Consider the following 17,579-nt stretch of genomic DNA (forward strand, 5'->3'; position numbering starts at 1 on the left):
ACATCCCATCTTAAATAGAACTCCCATCTTTGTAAATTTACCCCATAGTGTGTAGAATAACACTGACATACTGTATATTACACCTAACATGCCTCATAATTGCATTCTGTGGGGTTTATATAACTAATATGCAGCTTCCTAATGAATCTAATGGGAAACCATGAGGTCCTAAAGCTTACCGGTCCTATGGAAGTAACTGAAGTAGTTTATTACTTGCAATTACCAGAAATATTTGCTAACTTGCAAAACCCCTCTGTACGAGCAAATTGCAGCTGCCTGGCCACGAGAGAGCTTCTCCAATGTCATATGACCACAATACTTGTGACATGAACTAGTTAATGATTGATAGGTTTTAGTTTAGTAATATTGCTAAAGACTGTTCTTTTTTTTCTTTTCTCCCAAAATAATTCCTCCCAATCTTTTGCTGAGCCTGATACGTAGTTCATTCTCTCTTACAGTCATTTCCTTAACCCAGTTTGTGTGTGTTTTGTTTTATTATGAAAACCTTGACACCGGATTAATATTTAACAGGCCGCCTTGTATGTCCGTGTGCCCTGACAGACTCCCAGCAGTGTTCTGCCTCCACTGATCCCGTCAACATGCTCAGCCACACGTTCTGCAGCCCTATGCAATCCAGGTAGGGTAACCCCTGTGTACTTTCAAGATAGCTAATTCTACCAAATTCTGCAATCATCTGCATAATGACTTCAATGAAATACTCTGTAACGGAACAATTCTTCCATCCAAAATATAAGATTTTCAGAAATTGTATACAAGCTTACGGCATTTAGATCATAACTCTTAAAAGATGTAACAAAATCTAATTATGCGAGGTACTAGGTTTCTCTGGGTAGTACAAAATGCCTTCTGACCAATCGGGAAGCTAGAAATCCAAAAAAGCATTCATTGCCGTTTCCCCACCAAAATTTTTGGAAGAGTAAGTTAATAATTTTCCCTAGAAATTCCATTTTTGTTCAGTCATTATAAGATTATATCGTTATCTCATTGCCACTCTCTACCACTCTGTTTTAAATAACATTTTTGAGAGTAACATTTAGAAATATTTTAGTATGCCTGTTCTAGAGCCCTAAATCTATAAGCAAGGTTGTCAACGCTAATACATTAAATAGCTATTGTATATTGATACAAAGCTAGTGCCTCGTCCATTGAGAGTGGTAAATTATTCTGCTGAGCCATATACTGTGGATTTGTATACATGCTGAGTCTCCCATACTCAAAAATCCAAAATATTCCGAAGTGTGATTGAGATAGCAACACCTTTCAGATGGGTCGTGTACACATACTTTGTTTCTTGCTCAAAATTCCTACAAATATTGTATTAAATGACATTCAGGCTATGTGTATAAGGTGTATATAAAATATAATGAACGTCATGTACAGATGGAGCCTAGTTCATCTAGGCTTCTCTGCTGCGCCATGGTGCACCAATGATTATTAGCATAAGCCTTTCATCTATTGTTCTCAGCTGCAGAGAGAACAATACATCAGGGGATTAAGTCTGACAATACTCGCTCAATAACTCCTATTAATGGGATAGATGAGCAGGGCTTCATCTGTATGTAGACAAACTTTGTTTCATGCTCAAAATTACTAAACATATTGTATAAAATGACTTTCAGGCTGTGTATAAGGGATATATGAAACATAATTGCATTTCGTGGGAAGACTTTGGTCCTATCCCCAGGATATCTCATTATGTTATACAAATGATCCAAAATACTTCTGGTCCCAAGCATTTTTGGATATGGAAGACTCAACCTGTATTCGCAGAAACCTGCAAGAATACTGTATGATGTGTATTAATCAAAATGTTGGTTCAAATTCCATTTATGTTCTTTGTGATCCTTTTAGTTCTTCCTCAGTTCCTGTTATAACAGAGTGGCTCAGTGGCCAAGCTGATAATGTAATCTATGTAATTACCTGTCATGTGCAGAGCAGAAGTGGAAACCTCCCCACACGTTTCTCTCTCCTCTTGTATACAAAGTGCAGATGACGAGTTGGCAATAATTGACAGTCACATGTCTGATAGCGGATTATCAGTTTGTTACGTGCGGTTATATCTCTCCGCAGAGTAACATTACACCACAGCCACCATCGTGACTTGTCTAGTAAAGATCTCGGGACTGGATATTATAAAGCCTCATCTGTAATAAATACCAAGATCAGAGCGTTACAACAGATTGGGAAAACCACATCTGACATATTGGGGGGTGATCCAGTTCTTTCCAGTCATTAAGGGGTTAAAGAAAATACGTTACAGCAGTGGTTCCCAAACTTTTTTGAATCACGGCGCCCTAGAGTATCATCATCACTTTTTTTTTCAAGGCTCCCCTAGGCCAAAAGTTTCTTTTTGAGCAATTTTGAAAAAAATATTAATTAAGTAAATTATGTTTATATGTCATCCGTATACGCCCTACACACTGGGCGATGTTGCAGGGCGATATGAAGGTTCTCGTTCATTAATGAATGAGAAATCGTTCATATCGCTCAATGTGTATGCACCAACGATGACCGATGCGCGGCCCCCGGGGTCGCTCATCGCTGGTTTTCCATCGTTTTGCAATGCAAGCCAATCTGGATAATATCGAGATCCATCACTGTCCAAATTGCTGCCGGCGCCCAGTGTGTAGGGTGCATTAGGTTCAATTATGTGGTGAGGGACAGGATTTGCTTCTGTTTGTCCATATATTGTATGATTGGCACCAGCGCTGGTTTTGCCTAATACATTGACTATAAATAGTTTGAATTGGTCCCGGACCACCAATCCAAGGCACCCCTGCAAGTGCCCCGAGTCACCCCAGGGTACCACAGCACACGGGTGTGGTATGGAAGGTAGATAGTAACTAGGTCGACAGTGTCTAGGTCGACCACTATTGGTCGACAGTAACTATGTCGACATGAGGTTTTTTAATATATTTTTGGTGTCGTTTTCTTCGTAGGGTGACCGGGAACCCCAATTAGTGCACCGTGTCCCCTCGCTTCGCTCGTGGTAGTCCACGTGGATCGTTAAGTATGAAAAGGTTAAAAAAAAGAAAAAAATCGTGAAAAACTCATGTCAACCTTTTGACCTGTTGACCTAGAACATGTCAACCTAGAGACCCTGTCGACGTAGAAACCCTGTCGACCTAGTTACTGTCAACCAATAGTGGTCGACCTAGACACTGTCGACCTAGTTACTGTCGATCTAGAGACCGGATCCCACAGCACACAGTTTGAGAACCACTGCATTAATGTAAGCATTGTAGGCCAGTACTCTTATTAGGTAGTAACCATCTCGTAGCCAGACACAATATTCCTGTCAGCAGCATCACACACAGTCTGACCAATGTCACATGACAGTATGGATGTGTGCACACAGCACTGCACATATGTATAAATGGGAAATGCTCAGGGCCGTCATTCGGTTTATAGGAATGCTGCTACAGCACAGCCCACGTACATTACATGTCACAGTATATAATAGAGGAGGAATCTCTCAGCGTATAAGAATCATGGTAACCCTGAGACACCTGCCAGCTCTCTCTATCCTGGGGCTGTGCTTCCTGGTGTCCCTACAAAGACTACTGGGTATATTCAATTGAAATCGGATCCATTCTGACATGCATTTGTCAGAATGGATCCGACAAGGGGGTACATTTACTAAGATGGGAGTTCTATTTAGGATGGGATGTTGCCCATAGCAACCAATCAGATTGCAGGTATTATCTTCTAGAAGGTGCTAGATAAATGAGAAGTAGAATCTGATTGGTTGCTATGGGCAACATCCCATCTTAGTAAATTTACCTCAAGGGCTATTCAATGGGCGCCTCAATCCGACTTTAAAAAAAGTTGAATTAAGATGAGGGAGTTGAGGCGGGGGAGAGCCACGGGGAGACGAGGGAGAGCTGCGGGGAGACGAGGGAGAGCCGCGGGGAGACGGGGGAGAGCAGCGCTTACAGCAGCGGCTCCAGCAAGCGTAGCAGGAGGATGTGTCACAGCCGCCGCTCCCAGCAGCATCCACCCGGCTCCAGCAAGCGAGGTCTCATGTATCCGGATTGGCAGTGGCGCTGTGTACCTTAGCCGCCATGGTGATCCCAGGATTCAGCGTTAAGCTTCTCCTAAGCCCGCCCCCATACTCTAATTGGCTACTCTCCCAGGAGTCTGGGGGCGGGATTAGGAGAGTGACTCTTGATGGTGAGTCCTTTTTTCTGCACGCACAGTGACTAAGGTACACAGTGCTGCTGCCTGTCAGTGTCTAAACTGAAGGAGCCTGATGCTGTGCTTGTCGGAAATCTTTATGTGATTACCACATTGCGTGTACGGTGGGGGGTCTTTATTCGCTCCTATAGAAAGTTGTACGCGTATTGCGATGCACCCGCCCCTGATGTGTATACTTGGTTTGCTACTCTTCATAATCAGTTTGCTTTGCACCCGCCTGTACTTTTCTGCAAAAGATACGTCTGAAAAGAGGCTTGCGTTCTGCATAGTCTGCAGTTGCATCCTTACCACCACACTGACATTTTCCTACGTGAGTGCGCTCCATTACACGTCCTCATTTGTAAGTGGAGATGCAACTGTAATGCTTACGGTTCTTCTTCGTCCAAACGAGTGCACGCTGGGTTGTGGAACATGTGCAGTGTGAAACCGCGCACGATGCTCTCTGCAAACTGGCGTACGGTCAACTCCAAGGAGCACTGTGTATCACTGCACCTTCATCTTCCCTTTCTCATCTGACTCCGCAATCAGAGAAATGATTCAGCAGCGCTGGAACAGTTCCGGCAAAATATGGCGACTGTTTTATTTCCCTGCGTCATAGAAACCCCAACATTCCACTAGTTGGTGGGCAAGGCGATATCAGTTCATTTCTTGTCAGAGGTATTCAAATAGATCATTGGGGGTAATTCAGAGATGATCGTAGATGTGCTAAATTGACAAAGATCCTGGGTCAAGGCAGCAGCATGTGACGTGACGCCTGTGTTGCCCGGACCGTGCCCTCAAAAGCGGCAGCCAAACGCCGCCGGCCCGCCCCCTCGCGCCCAGCGAACGCCTCTGCCTGTCAATCAGACATAGGCGATCACTGGGCTGAGATGCCGATAGCATCTCTGGCATGCACACTGCGGCATGCGCAGTTCAGACCTGATTGCCCGCTATGTGAAAACGCACAGCAGGGATCGGGTCTGAATTAGCCCCATTGGGACAATATTTCATGGTTTCTCTAACGTCCTAGTGGATGCTGGGGACTCCGTCAGGACCATGGGGATTAGCGGCTCCGCAGGAGACAGGGCACAAAAATAAAGCTTTAGGATCAGGTGGTGTGCACTGGCTCCTCCCCCTATGACCCTCCTCCAAGCCTCAGTTAGGTTTTTGTGCCCGTCCGAGCAGGGTGCAATCTAGGTGGCTCTCCTAAAGAGCTGCTTAGAAAAAGTTTTTAGGTTTTTTATTTTCAGTGAGTCCTGCTGGCAACAGGCTCACTGCATCGAGGGACTTAGGGGAGAGAAGTCAACTCACCTGCGTGCAGGATGGATTGGCTTCTTAGGCTACTGGACACCATTAGCTCCAGAGGGATCGAACACAGGCCCAGCCATGGAGTCCGGTCCCGGAGCCGCGCCGCCGACCCCCCTTGCAGATGCCGAAGATGGAAGAGGTCCAGAAGCAGGCGGCAGAAGACTTTTCAGTCTTCCTGAGGTAGCGCACAGCACTGCAGCTGTGCGCCATTGTTGTCAGCACACTTCACACAGCGGTCACGGAGGGTGCAGGGCGCTGGGGGGGCGCCCTGGGCAGCAATGTATAATACCTTTTTATGGCTAAAAAAATACATCACATATAGCCCTTGAGGCTATATGGATGTATTTAACCCCTGCCAGATCTCACAAACTCCGGAGAAGAGCCCGCCGAAATAGGGGGCGGGGCTTATTCTCCTCAGCACACAGCGCCATTTTCCTGCTCAGCTCCGCTGTGAGGAAGGCTCCCAGGACTCTCCCCTGCACTGCACTACAGAAACAGGGTAAAACAGAGAGGGGGGGCACTTTTTTTTTGGGCGATATTACTATATTTAAGCTGCTATAAGGATACAACACTTATATAGGGTTGTTCCCATATATATTATAGCGCTTGGGTGTGTGCTGGCAAACTCTCCCTCTGTCTCCCCAAAGGGCTAGTGGGGTCCTGTCTTCAATAGAGCATTCCCTGTGTGTCTGCTGTGTGTCGGTACGTGTGTGTCGACATGTATGAGGACGATGTTGGTGTGGAGGCAGAGCAATTGCCGGTAATGGTGATGTCACCCCCCAGGGAGTCGACACCGGAATGGATGGCTTTGTTTATGGAATTACGTGATAATGTCAGCACATTACAAAAATCAGTTGACGACATGAGACGGCCGGAAAACCAGTTAGTACCTGCCCAGGCGTCTCAGACACCGTCAGGGGCTGTAAAACGCCCTTTACCTCAGTCGGTCGACACAGACCCAGACACGGACACTGAATCTAGTGTCGACGGTGAAGAAACAAACGTATTTTCCAGTAGGGCCACACGTTATATGATCACGGCAATGAAGGAGGCTTTGCATATCTCTGATACTACAAGTACCACAAAAAGGGGTATTATGTGGGGGGTGAAAAAACTACCTGTAGTTTTTCCTGAATCAGAGGAATTGAATGATGTATGTGATGAAGCGTGGGTTAACCCAGATAGAAAAGTGCTAATTTCAAAAAAGTTATTGGCATTATACCCTTTCCCGCCAGAGGTTAGGGCGCGCTGGGAAACACCCCCTAAGGTGGATAAGGCGCTCACACGCTTATCAAAACAAGTGGCGTTACCGTCTCCTGATACGGCCGCCCTCAAGGATCCAGCTGATAGGAGGCTGGAAACTACCCTAAAAAGTATATACACACATACTGGTGTTATACTGCGACCAGCCATCGCCTCAGCCTGGATGTGCAGTGCTGGGGTGGTCTGGTCGGATTCCCTGACTGAAAATATTGATACCCTGGATAGGGACAGTATTTTACAGACTTTAGAGCAATTAAAGGATGCTTTTCTTTATATGCGAGATGCTCAGAGGGATATTTGCACTCTGGCATCGAGAGTAAGTGCGATGTCCATATCTGCCAGAAGAAGTTTATGGACACGACAGTGTCAGGTGATGCGGATTCCAAACGGCATATGGAAGTATTGCCGTATAAAGGGGAGGAATTATTTGGCGTCGGTCTATCGGATTTGGTGGCCACGGCAACTGCCGGGAAATCCACCTTTTTACCTCAGACCCCCTGCCAACAGAAAAAGACACCGTCTTTTCAGCCGCAGTCCTTTCGGTCCTATAAGAAGCGGGCAAAAGGACAGTCATATCTGCCCCGAGGCAGGGTAAGAGAGGGCAGCAAGCAGCTCCTTCCCAGGAACAGAAGCCCTCCGCGGGTTCTGCAAAGCCCTCAGCATGACGCGGGGCTTTACAAGCGGACTCAGGAACGGTGGGGGGTCGACTCAAGAATTTCAGCGCGCAGTGGGCTTGCTCACAGGTGGACCCCTGGATCCTGCCGGTAGTATCTCAGGGTTACAGGTTGGAATTCGAGAAGTCTCCCCCTCGCCGGTTCCTAAAGTCTGCTTTGCCAACGTCTCCCTCAGACAGGGCGACGGTATTGGAAGCCATTCACAAGCTGTTTTCTCAGCAGGTGATAGTCAAGGTACCCCTCCTACAACAGGAAAAGGGGTATTACTCCACGCTATTTGTGGTACCGAAGCCGGACGGCTCGGTAAGACCTATTCTAAATCTGAAATCTTTGAACCTGTACATACAAAAATTCAAGTTCAAGATGGAATCACTCAGAGCAGTGATAGCGAATCTGGAAGAAGGGGACTTTATGGTGTCCCTGGACATAAAAGATGCTTACCTGCATGTCCCAATTTGCCCTTCACATCAAGGGTACCTCAGGTTCGTGGTGCAAAACTGTCATTATCAGTTTCAGACGCTGCCGTTTGGATTGTCCACGGCACCTCGGGTCTTTACCAAGGTAATGGCCGAAATGATGATTCTTCTGCGAAGAAGAGGCGTATTAATTATCCCTTACTTGGACGATCTCCTGATAAGGGCAAGGTCCAGAGAACAGCTGGAGGACGGAGTAGCACTAACCCAAGTAGTGCTGCAACAACACGGGTGGATTCTGAATTTTCCAAAATCTCAGTTGACCCCGACAACACGTCTGCTGTTCCTGGGAATGATTCTGGACACGGTTCAGAAAAAGGTGTTTCTTCCGGAGGAGAAAGCCAAGGAGTTATCCAAACTTGTCAGGAACCTCCTAAAACCAGGAAAAGTGTCTGTACATCAATGCACAAGAGTCCTGGGAAAGATGGTGGCTTCTTACGAAGCAATCCCATTCGGCAGATTCCACGCACTAACTTTTCAGTGGGATCTGCTGGACAAATGGTCCGGATCGCATCTGCAGATGCATCAGCGGATAACCTTATCGCCACGGACAAGGGTGTCTCTTCTGTGGTGGTTGCAGAGTGCTCATCTGTTAGAAGGCCGCAGATTCGGCATACAGGACTGGGTCCTGGTGACCACGGATGCCAGTCTGAGAGGCTGGGGAGCGGTCACACAGGGAAGAAACTTCCAGGGAGTATGGTCAAGCCTGGAGATGTCTCTTCACATAAATATACTGGAGCTAAGAGCGATTTACAATGCTCTAAGCCTGGCAAAACCCCTGCTTCAGGGTCAGCCGGTGTTGATCCAGTCGGACAACATCACGGCAGTCGCCCACGTAAACAGACAGGGCGGCACAAGAAGCAGGAGAGCAATGGCAGAAGCTGCAAGGATTCTTCGCTGGGCGGAAGATCATGTGATAGCACTGTCAGCAGTGTTCATTCCGGGAGTGGACAACTGGGAAGCAGACTTCCTCAGCAGACACGATCTACACCCGGGAGAGTGGGGACTTCATCCAGAAGTCTTCCACATGATTGTGAACCGTTGGGAAAAACCAAAGGTGGATATGATGGCGTCTCGCCTCAACAAAAAACTGGACAGGTATTGCGCCAGGTCAAGAGACCCTCAGGCAATAGCTGTGGACGCTCTGGTAACACTGTGGGTGTTCCAGTCAGTGTATGTGTTTCCTCCTCTGCCTCTCATACCCAAAGTACTGAGAATTATACGGCAAAGGGGAGTAAGAACGATACTCGTGGCTCCGGATTGGCCAAGAAGAACTTGGTACCCGGAACTTCAGGAGATGCTCACGGAAAATCCGTGGCCTCTACCTCTAAGACGGGACCTGATTCAGCAGGGGCCGTGTCTATTCCAAGACTTACCGCGGCTGCGTTTGATGGCGTGGCGGTTGAACGCCGAATTCTAAGGGAAAAAGGCATTCCAGAAGAGGTCATTCCTACACTGGTTAAAGCCAGGAAGGAGGTGACTGCACAACATTATCACCGCATTTGGAGAAAATATGTTGCGTGGTGTGAGGCCAGGAAGGCCCCCACGGAGGAATTTCAATTGGGTCGATTCCTACATTTCCTGCAAACAGGATTGTCTATGGGCCTCAAGTTGGGGTCCATTAAGGTTCAAATTTCGGCCCTGTCGATTTTCTTCCAGAAAGAATTGGCTTCAGTTCCTGAAGTCCAGACTTTTGTAAAAGGAGTACTACATATACAGCCCCCGGTTGTGCCCCCAGTGGCTCCGTGGGACCTTAATGTAGTTTTGGATTTTCTCAAATCCCATTGGTTTGAGCCACTCAAATCGGCGGATTTGAAATATCTTACATGGAAAGTAACCATGCTACTGGCCGTGGCTTCAGCCAGGAGAGTGTCAGAATTGGCGGCTTTATCGTATAAAAGCCCATATCTGATTTTCCATTCGGACAGGGCAGAACTGCGGACGCGTCCTCATTTTCTGCCTAAGGTGGTGTCAGCGTTTCACCTGAACCAGCCTATTGTGGTGCCTGCGGCTACTAGCGATTTGGAGGATTCCAAGTTGCTGGACGTTGTCAGGGCATTGAAAATATATATTTCAAGGACGGCTGGAGTCAGAAAATCTGACTTGCTGTTTGTACTGTATGCACCCAACAAGCTGGGTGCTCCTGCTTCTAAGCAGACGATTGCTCGTTGGATTTGTAGCACAATTCAACTTGCACATTCTGTGGCAGGCCTGCCACAGCCTAAATCTGTCAAGGCCCATTCCACAAGGAAGGTGGGCTCATCCTGGGCGGCTGCCCGAGGGGTCTCGGCATTACAACTCTGCCGAGCAGCTACGTGGTCGGGGGAGAACACGTTTGTAAAATTCTACAAATTTGATACCCTGGCTAAAGAGGACCTGGAGTTCTCTCATTCGGTGCTGCAGAGTCATCCGCACTCTCCCGCCCGTTTGGGAGCTTTGGTATAATCCCCATGGTCCTGACGGAGTCCCCAGCATCCACTAGGACGTTAGAGAAAATAAGATTTTACTTACCGATAAATCTATTTCTCGTAGTCCGTAGTGGATGCTGGGCGCCCATCCCAAGTGCGGATTGTCTGCAATACTTGTACATAGTTATTGTTACAAAAAAATCGGGTTGTTCTTGTTGTGAGCCGTCTGTTCAGAGGCTCCTACGTTGTCATACTGTTAACTGGGTTCAGATCACAAGTTGTACGGTGTGATTGGTGTGGCTGGTATGAGTCTTACCCGGGATTCAAAATCCTTCCTTATTGTGTACGCTCGTCCGGGCACAGTATCCTAACTGAGGCTTGGAGGAGGGTCATAGGGGGAGGAGCCAGTGCACACCACCTGATCCTAAAGCTTTATTTTTGTGCCCTGTCTCCTGTGGAGCCGCTAATCCCCATGGTCCTGACGGAGTCCCCAGCATCCACTACGGACTACGAGAAATAGATTTATCGGTAAGTAAAATCTTATTTTTGGTGTTATTCTAGGTGTTAGTCGTTCCCCATAAAATACCAAACATTAAAACACTGCAAACCTGAGCAGCATCAATGTACCTCCTCCAGCAGATAACAAATAATCTGAATACAGAAGCGTGACAAAGGGGGCACAGTCCACACCCGTGTGTCACCCTTCCAGAAGGTGACCCCCAAATGGCGGCAGTCCCCTGAATCAGCATACAGGAGTTTATGTCAGGTGACGCATAAGCCTGTACTTGGCTACTTGCTGTGAATGTAAATTAACTGTACAATGTAAAGCAGGAATAATGGTGATTACAGAGAGGAAGGAGTTAATCTGCTACTGTTCATATAGGCAGAAGTACACCAAGGCCAGCTCTGTTTGTAAACTGTTCTGTGGGCTTGTCTTATCTGCATCTAGGTCAATGAGGTCCCCCCCCCCCCCCCCCCCCCCCCCCCCCCACTCCCTTTATCTTCATTTCTGTTCTACCTATGTATATACACAGACCTTTGCACTGCTTCAGCACACCTCCTTTAGCACAGGTTGCTAACTAACTAATGAAACGTGTCACGTAACGTAGGCCAGAGAGGAACCTGTGACGTGGGAGCTGATGCAAAGTATGAGGCTGTCATTATACAGGTATTTATTGTACCAGAGACCAGAGTGTGTGGGAGGCACGTTTACTTACATTCCACCTGTATGTATACAAACACAGCGCTGCAGACAGTAACACACATCATGCACAATTCAAACACACCTATGTATACACAGACCTTTGCACTGCCCCAACACACCACCTCCTATATCACAGGTTTGTCATTGACTAAGGAACAGTGGAGGTAATTCAGAGGTGATCGCAGCAGCAAATTTGTTAGCAATTGGGTAAAACCATGTGCACTGTAGGGGGGAGCAGATATTTACAGAGAGAGCTAGATTTGTGTGGGTTATATTGTTTCTGTGCAGGGTAAATACTGGCTGCTTTATTTTTACACTGCAATTTAGATTTCAGTTTGAACTCACCCCACCCAAATCTACACATGTTACATCTGTCCCCCCCTGCAGTGCACTTGGTTTTGCCCAACTGCTAACAAATTTGCTGCTGCGATCAACTCTGAATTTGTGTAGCATAGGCCAGAGTGGAACCTGTGACGTGGGCGCTGATGCAAGGTATGTGGCTGGAGCAGTAGGCGCATGCGCCCCAAAAAGAGGGTGTGGCCTCAAAGAATGGGCATGGTCTCAGGAGTCCCCAGATGATGTCATTAAGTGGGCGTGGCCTGGCAGGAAGGGCTCCCCCGTTACATCACTCCAGGGTCATATTGCTGGCTCCTAGTGAGTGACCGGAGCCTCTGGCTGCAGGATAATGTCACATTGCAGCACCCGGCTCTTGTCACTGCACGGAGAAGCCGGCATTTTGGCGTCACCCCCTCCAAGGCGCACAAATCAAAATGCAAGAAGAGTTTAAAATAGTTATGAATGCTGAAAAATACGTGGGTGCTGCATAAATGCTGTTTCTTTTCATTTCTCATGGATATTTTTAGTTCTATACACGGACTAGTGGAAATGCAGTATGTTCCCCTTTTGTGGTGTCGTGAGCCTATTTTTGCACTATTGCACCACTTTGTACAGGCGTATCTAATATCTATAATGGGTGCACACCGGCCCCCGGGTCCAGAGGGGGCCAACACCGCACACACTGCACCAATTTCTTCTATACTTACCTTTCCGGCGTCCATCGGCGACTGTGTGTGGGCCCCCTCCTCTCCCGTAGCCGTCACCGGCGCTAGAGACTCTGGCACAGTGCCGGAGTCTACAGCGCATGCGCAGGACTCCAGAAAAATGGCGCGGCGGCCATTTTTCGGAGTCCTGCGCATGCGCTGTAGACTCTGCCACTGTGCCAGAGTCTCAGCCCTGAGAGCGCTAGCAGCAGCGGTGACGGCTACAGGAGAGGAGGGGGTCCACACACGGAGTCTGCGCACGGGTCCCCTCCTCTCTAGAAACGCCGCTGCCACTTTGTATGGGCAAACACATTGATTAGCATTCCAGGATCACAGCGGCTGCAGGAGAGTGAACGTTTGCTCCTTCAGCGATTGGTGGGTTTCATGCGGAACGTTGGATAGTTGCGATTAGGTGGCACAACTTGATTTTCTTACCCATTAGTCTTATATGGAATGTCATTTGGCAAATTTTATATGGAATAGTCCATATCTACCTATCAACTTGAAGATTTCTGGAGTCCTTGCTCGGGAAAGTTTGCAAATCTCCCAGATGGAGCTAAGGGCACAGGGAAGCATTTTATGTTATCAGAGCCCTCTCACTGCTGCATAATGCAAAACACGTTGCCGCACAGCAGGGAACTCTCAAGGAGACGCGTATTGCGTCATCTGCTAACCTCAAAAAATACATGGCGATACACATGCAAATTTATTTCCGTTTGCTCAAGGCAGGAGAGTCCACGGATGAGCCGTGTTTCACGTTGTGTGACCATATATCGCTGAGTTGCCTGCACACATGGAGGAAGTACATCTGTATATACCAGCACTTATGGTTATTTAAATGCATTATAATGGTGTTGTAGATTAGGACACTGACATGCAGAAGTATATTTCCCGCAGCAACATATCCGATATTTACATTTGTTTATCGGGCGTATAAAAACAAAATAGTTGTAAACCTATTTTATTTTTGCTCTGCAGCTTCTGTACCATCTGTATTTTATTGCATGGGAATATGGGGGTAATTCCAAGTTGATCGCAGCAGGACTTTTTTTGCAGTTGGGCAAAACCATGTGCACTGCAGGGGGGGCAGATGTAACGTGCAGAGAGAGTTAGATTTGGGTGGGTTATTTTGTTTCTGTGCAGGGTAAATACTGGCTGCTTTATTTTTACACTGCAATTTAGATTGCAGATTGAACACACCACACCCAAATCTAACTCTCTCTGCACATGTTACATCTGCCCCACCCTGCAGTGCACATGGTTTTGCCCAACTGCTAAAAAATTTCCTGCTGGAATTACCCCCATGGTACAATGTTATGTACACGTATTATCCTCGTTGCTAATGACTACATTATTTTTCCAGTTGTTGCGCTGTGAATAAGTCGGACACAAATCTCCAAGGAAAGGACAAGGAGTTATTTCCCCTGACCCTCCCCAAAGTGAGTGCACGGTGAAATGATTTGTGTAAGGTTCCGTTACTTTGTACTATTGAATATTTTCAGTCCCACAGAGCCTTTATATGCAGATGGACATACTGGGGGCTATTCAATTGTTTGAAAAGTCAGTTGGGTACCTGTTTTTTCCTATTCAATAGACAGGAAAAAACAGACACCCAACCGACTTTTCAAATAATTGAATTCCCCCCCACTGTATACAGTATATGTAACCATTGAATGCAGTGCCAGAGAATACTATATACTAATCATGGCAAATAGCTCAGTATACTGGATGTTTCATTCTACAAGAAAAAAATCTTTATCCTTTATATACATTTAGAAACGCAATATATATCTAACGCTTGTTCAATCAATAAATTCTCCCTTTGAATTTTTTAAGGAGTCGTATAAAAGCCGCCAGAGTCACTTCCACAGTGACTTATCCTGCCCGGTCTGTCTGCAGACGGCCACCTCCCCTGTGGAGACCAACTGCGGCCATTTGTTTTGTGGTGAGTAACAATGACTGCATCATCACACCTACAGTATATAAGCATGGTTTGCGTTGTCGCTTGTTGTTAAACCAAGTTACAAGATGCACATGATGTGTTTATAGGCTGAGTGTTACTGGCCTGTAAAGTGTACAGCAAAAATCAGCTGTCTGAAGTCAGCCAGGTTAAGGTACGTATGTTTCCTTGGTGACAATAATGACAGCGTTACTCATTGCTTGGAGGCACTATTCTAAAGGTATGAGACTTCAAAATCAGCGCCTGTTCCAGGCTTTCCAAGATGAGGTAAAGCTGTGACCCACTTCTCACGTTGGCAGTGGTCTAGACTTGCGGCAGTCAGCTCATGGCACCAACTCCAGAATAAGAGCAATGGACTTTTTCAGTAACATTTGCTCCAGAACTCTAGGGATGGGCAGCGACCTCCCAAACTTTCCATAAGATGGATGTTCACCTCCCAATAAATAGGGATTTTGGATTGATGCTCAAGGCACAACGTAGTGATACAATCGATCCAAAGATCATATGCTGCAGCAGCTATAAACATCTGTACCACATTGCCCCCCCCCCCCCCCCCGCTCCACTGCACGTGTCAGATTTTATTTCATTTTACAGCACATCCCAAAAATAATATAGATTTCTCTAACGTCCTAAGTGGATGCTGGGGACTCCGTCAGGACCATGGGGGATAGCGGCTCCGCAGGAGACAGGGCACAAAAGTAAAAGCTTTAGGATCAGGTGGTGTGCACTGGCTCCTCCCCCTATGACCCTCCAAGCCTCAGTTAGATTTTTGTGCCCGGCCGAGAAGGGTGCAATCTAGGTGGCTCTCCTAAAGAGCTGCTTAGAGTAAAAGTTTTGTTAGGTTTTTTATTTTCAGTGAGTCCTGCTGGCAACAGGCTCACTGCTACGAGGGACTTAGGGGAGAGAAGTGAACTCACCTGCGTGCAGGATGGATTGGCTTCTTAGGCTACTGGACACCATTAGCTCCAGAGGGAGTCGGAACACAGGTCTCACCCTGGGGTTCGTCCCGGAGCCGCGCCGCCGACCCCCTTGCAGATGCCGAAAAGTGAAGAGGTCCAGAAACCGGCGGCAGAAGACTCTTCAGTCTTCATAAGGTAGCGCACAGCACTGCAGCTGTGCGCCATTGTTGTCAGCACACTTCATAGCAGCGGTCACTGAGGGTGCAGGGCGCTGGGGGGGGCGCCCTGGGCAGCAATGATAGTACCTTATTCTGGCTAAAAATACATCACATATAGCCCCTGGGGGCTATATGGATGTATTTAACCCCTGCCAGGTCTCAGAAATACGGGAGAAGAAGCCCGACGAAAAGGGGGCGGGGCCTATTCTCCTCAGCACACAGCGCCATTTTCCCTCACAGAAATGCTGGTGGGAAGGCTCCCAGGCTCTCCCCTGCACTGCACTACAGAAACAGGGTTAAAACAGAGAGGGGGGGCACTTATTTGGCGATATGTATATATATATTAAAATGCTATAAGGGAAAAACACTTATATAAAGGTTGTCCCTGTATAATTATAGCGTTTTTGGTGTGTGCTGGCAAACTCTCCCTCTGTCTCCCCAAAGGGCTAGTGGGGTCCTGTCCTCTATCAGAGCATTCCCTGTGTGTGTGCTGTGTGTCGGTACGTGTGTGTCGACATGTATGAGGACGATGTTGGTGAGGAGGCGGAGCAATTGCCTGAAATGGTGATGTCACTCTCTAGGGAGTCGACACCGGAATGGATGGCTTATTTAAGGAATTACGTGATAATGTCAACACGCTGCAAGGTCGGTTGACGACATGAGACGGCCGGCAAACAAATTAGTACCTGTCCAGGCGTCTCAAACACCGTCAGGGGCTGTAAAACGCTCATTTACCTCAGTCGGTCGACACAGACACGGACACTGACTCCAGTGTCGACGGTGAAGAAACAAACGTATTTTCCTTTAGGGCCACACGTTACATGTTAAGGGCAATGAAGGAGGTGTTACATATTTCTGATACTACAAGTACCACAAAGAAGGGTATTATGTGGGGTGTGAAAAAACTACCTGTAGTTTTTCCTGAATCAGATAAATTAAATGAAGTGTGTGATGATGAGTGGGTTTCCCCCGATAGAAAATTATTGGCGGTATACCCTTTCCCGCCAGAAACACCCTTTAGGGTGGATAAGGCGCTCACACGCTTATCAAAACAAGTGGCGGTACCGTCTCCAGATAGGGCCGCCCTCAAGGAGCCAGCTGAGAGGCTGGAAAATATCCTAAAAAGGTATATACACACATACTGGTGTTATACTGCGACCAGCGATCGCCTCAACCTGGATGTGCAGCGCTGGGGTGGTTTGGTCGGATTCCCTGACTGAAAATATTGATACCCTTGACAGGGACAGTATTTTATTGACTATAGAGCATTTAAAGGATGCATTTCTATATATGCGAGATGCACAGAGGGATATTTGCACTCTGGCATCAAGAGTAAGTGTGATGTCCATATCTGCCAGAAGATGTTTATGGACACGACAGTGGTCAGGTGATGCAGATTCCAAACGGCACATGGAAGTATTGCCGTATAAAGGGGAGGAGTTATTTGGGGTCGGTCCATCGGACCTGGTGGCCACGGCAACAGCTGGAAAATCCACCTTTTTTACCCCAAGTCACATCTCAGCAGAAAAAGACACCGTCTTTTAAGCCTCAGTCCTTTCGTCCCCATAAGGGCAAGCGGGCAAAAGGCCAGTCATATCTGCCCAGGGATAGAGGAAAGGGAAGAAGACTGCAGCAGGCAGCCCATTCCCAGGAACAGAGCCCTCCACCGCTTATACTAAGTCCTCAGCATGACGCTGGGGCCGTACAAGCGGACTCAGGTGCGGTGGGGGGGTCGTCTCAAGAGTTTCAGCGCGTAGTGGGCTCACTCGCAAGTGGACCCCTGGATCCTACAAGTAGTATCCCAGGGGTACAGATTGGAAATTCGAGACGTCTCCCCCTCGCAGGCTCTTGATGTCTGTTTTACCAACGTCTTCCTCCGACAGGGAGGCAGTATTGGAAACAATTCACAAGCTGTATTCCCAGCAGGTGATAATC

The 17,579-nt window shown here is 47.4% G+C and overlaps 1 protein-coding gene across 2 annotated transcripts in view; it reads left to right on the plus strand.

The window, feature by feature from the left end:
- The first annotated feature begins 462 nt into the window (after positions 1–462).
- LOC134956653 (E3 ubiquitin-protein ligase RNF170-like) overlaps positions 463–17,579 on the plus strand; it is a 33,544-nt gene continuing 16,427 nt past the window's right edge. The window contains exons 1-4 of one of the 2 annotated variants that reach the window (XM_063938686.1): positions 463–637; positions 11,915–12,019; positions 13,931–14,006; positions 14,404–14,512. In XM_063938686.1, coding sequence (XP_063794756.1) covers positions 600–637; positions 11,915–12,019; positions 13,931–14,006; positions 14,404–14,512 — 328 coding nt within the window. In that variant the 5' untranslated portion in view covers positions 463–599. The remainder of the gene's footprint in view (positions 638–11,914; positions 12,020–13,930; positions 14,007–14,403; positions 14,513–17,579) is intronic. The other variant, XM_063938687.1, reaches the window with a different exon arrangement.

Source organism: Pseudophryne corroboree, chromosome 9, assembly GCF_028390025.1.
Source record: "Pseudophryne corroboree isolate aPseCor3 chromosome 9, aPseCor3.hap2, whole genome shotgun sequence".
NCBI classification, from domain to species: domain Eukaryota; kingdom Metazoa; phylum Chordata; class Amphibia; order Anura; family Myobatrachidae; genus Pseudophryne; species Pseudophryne corroboree.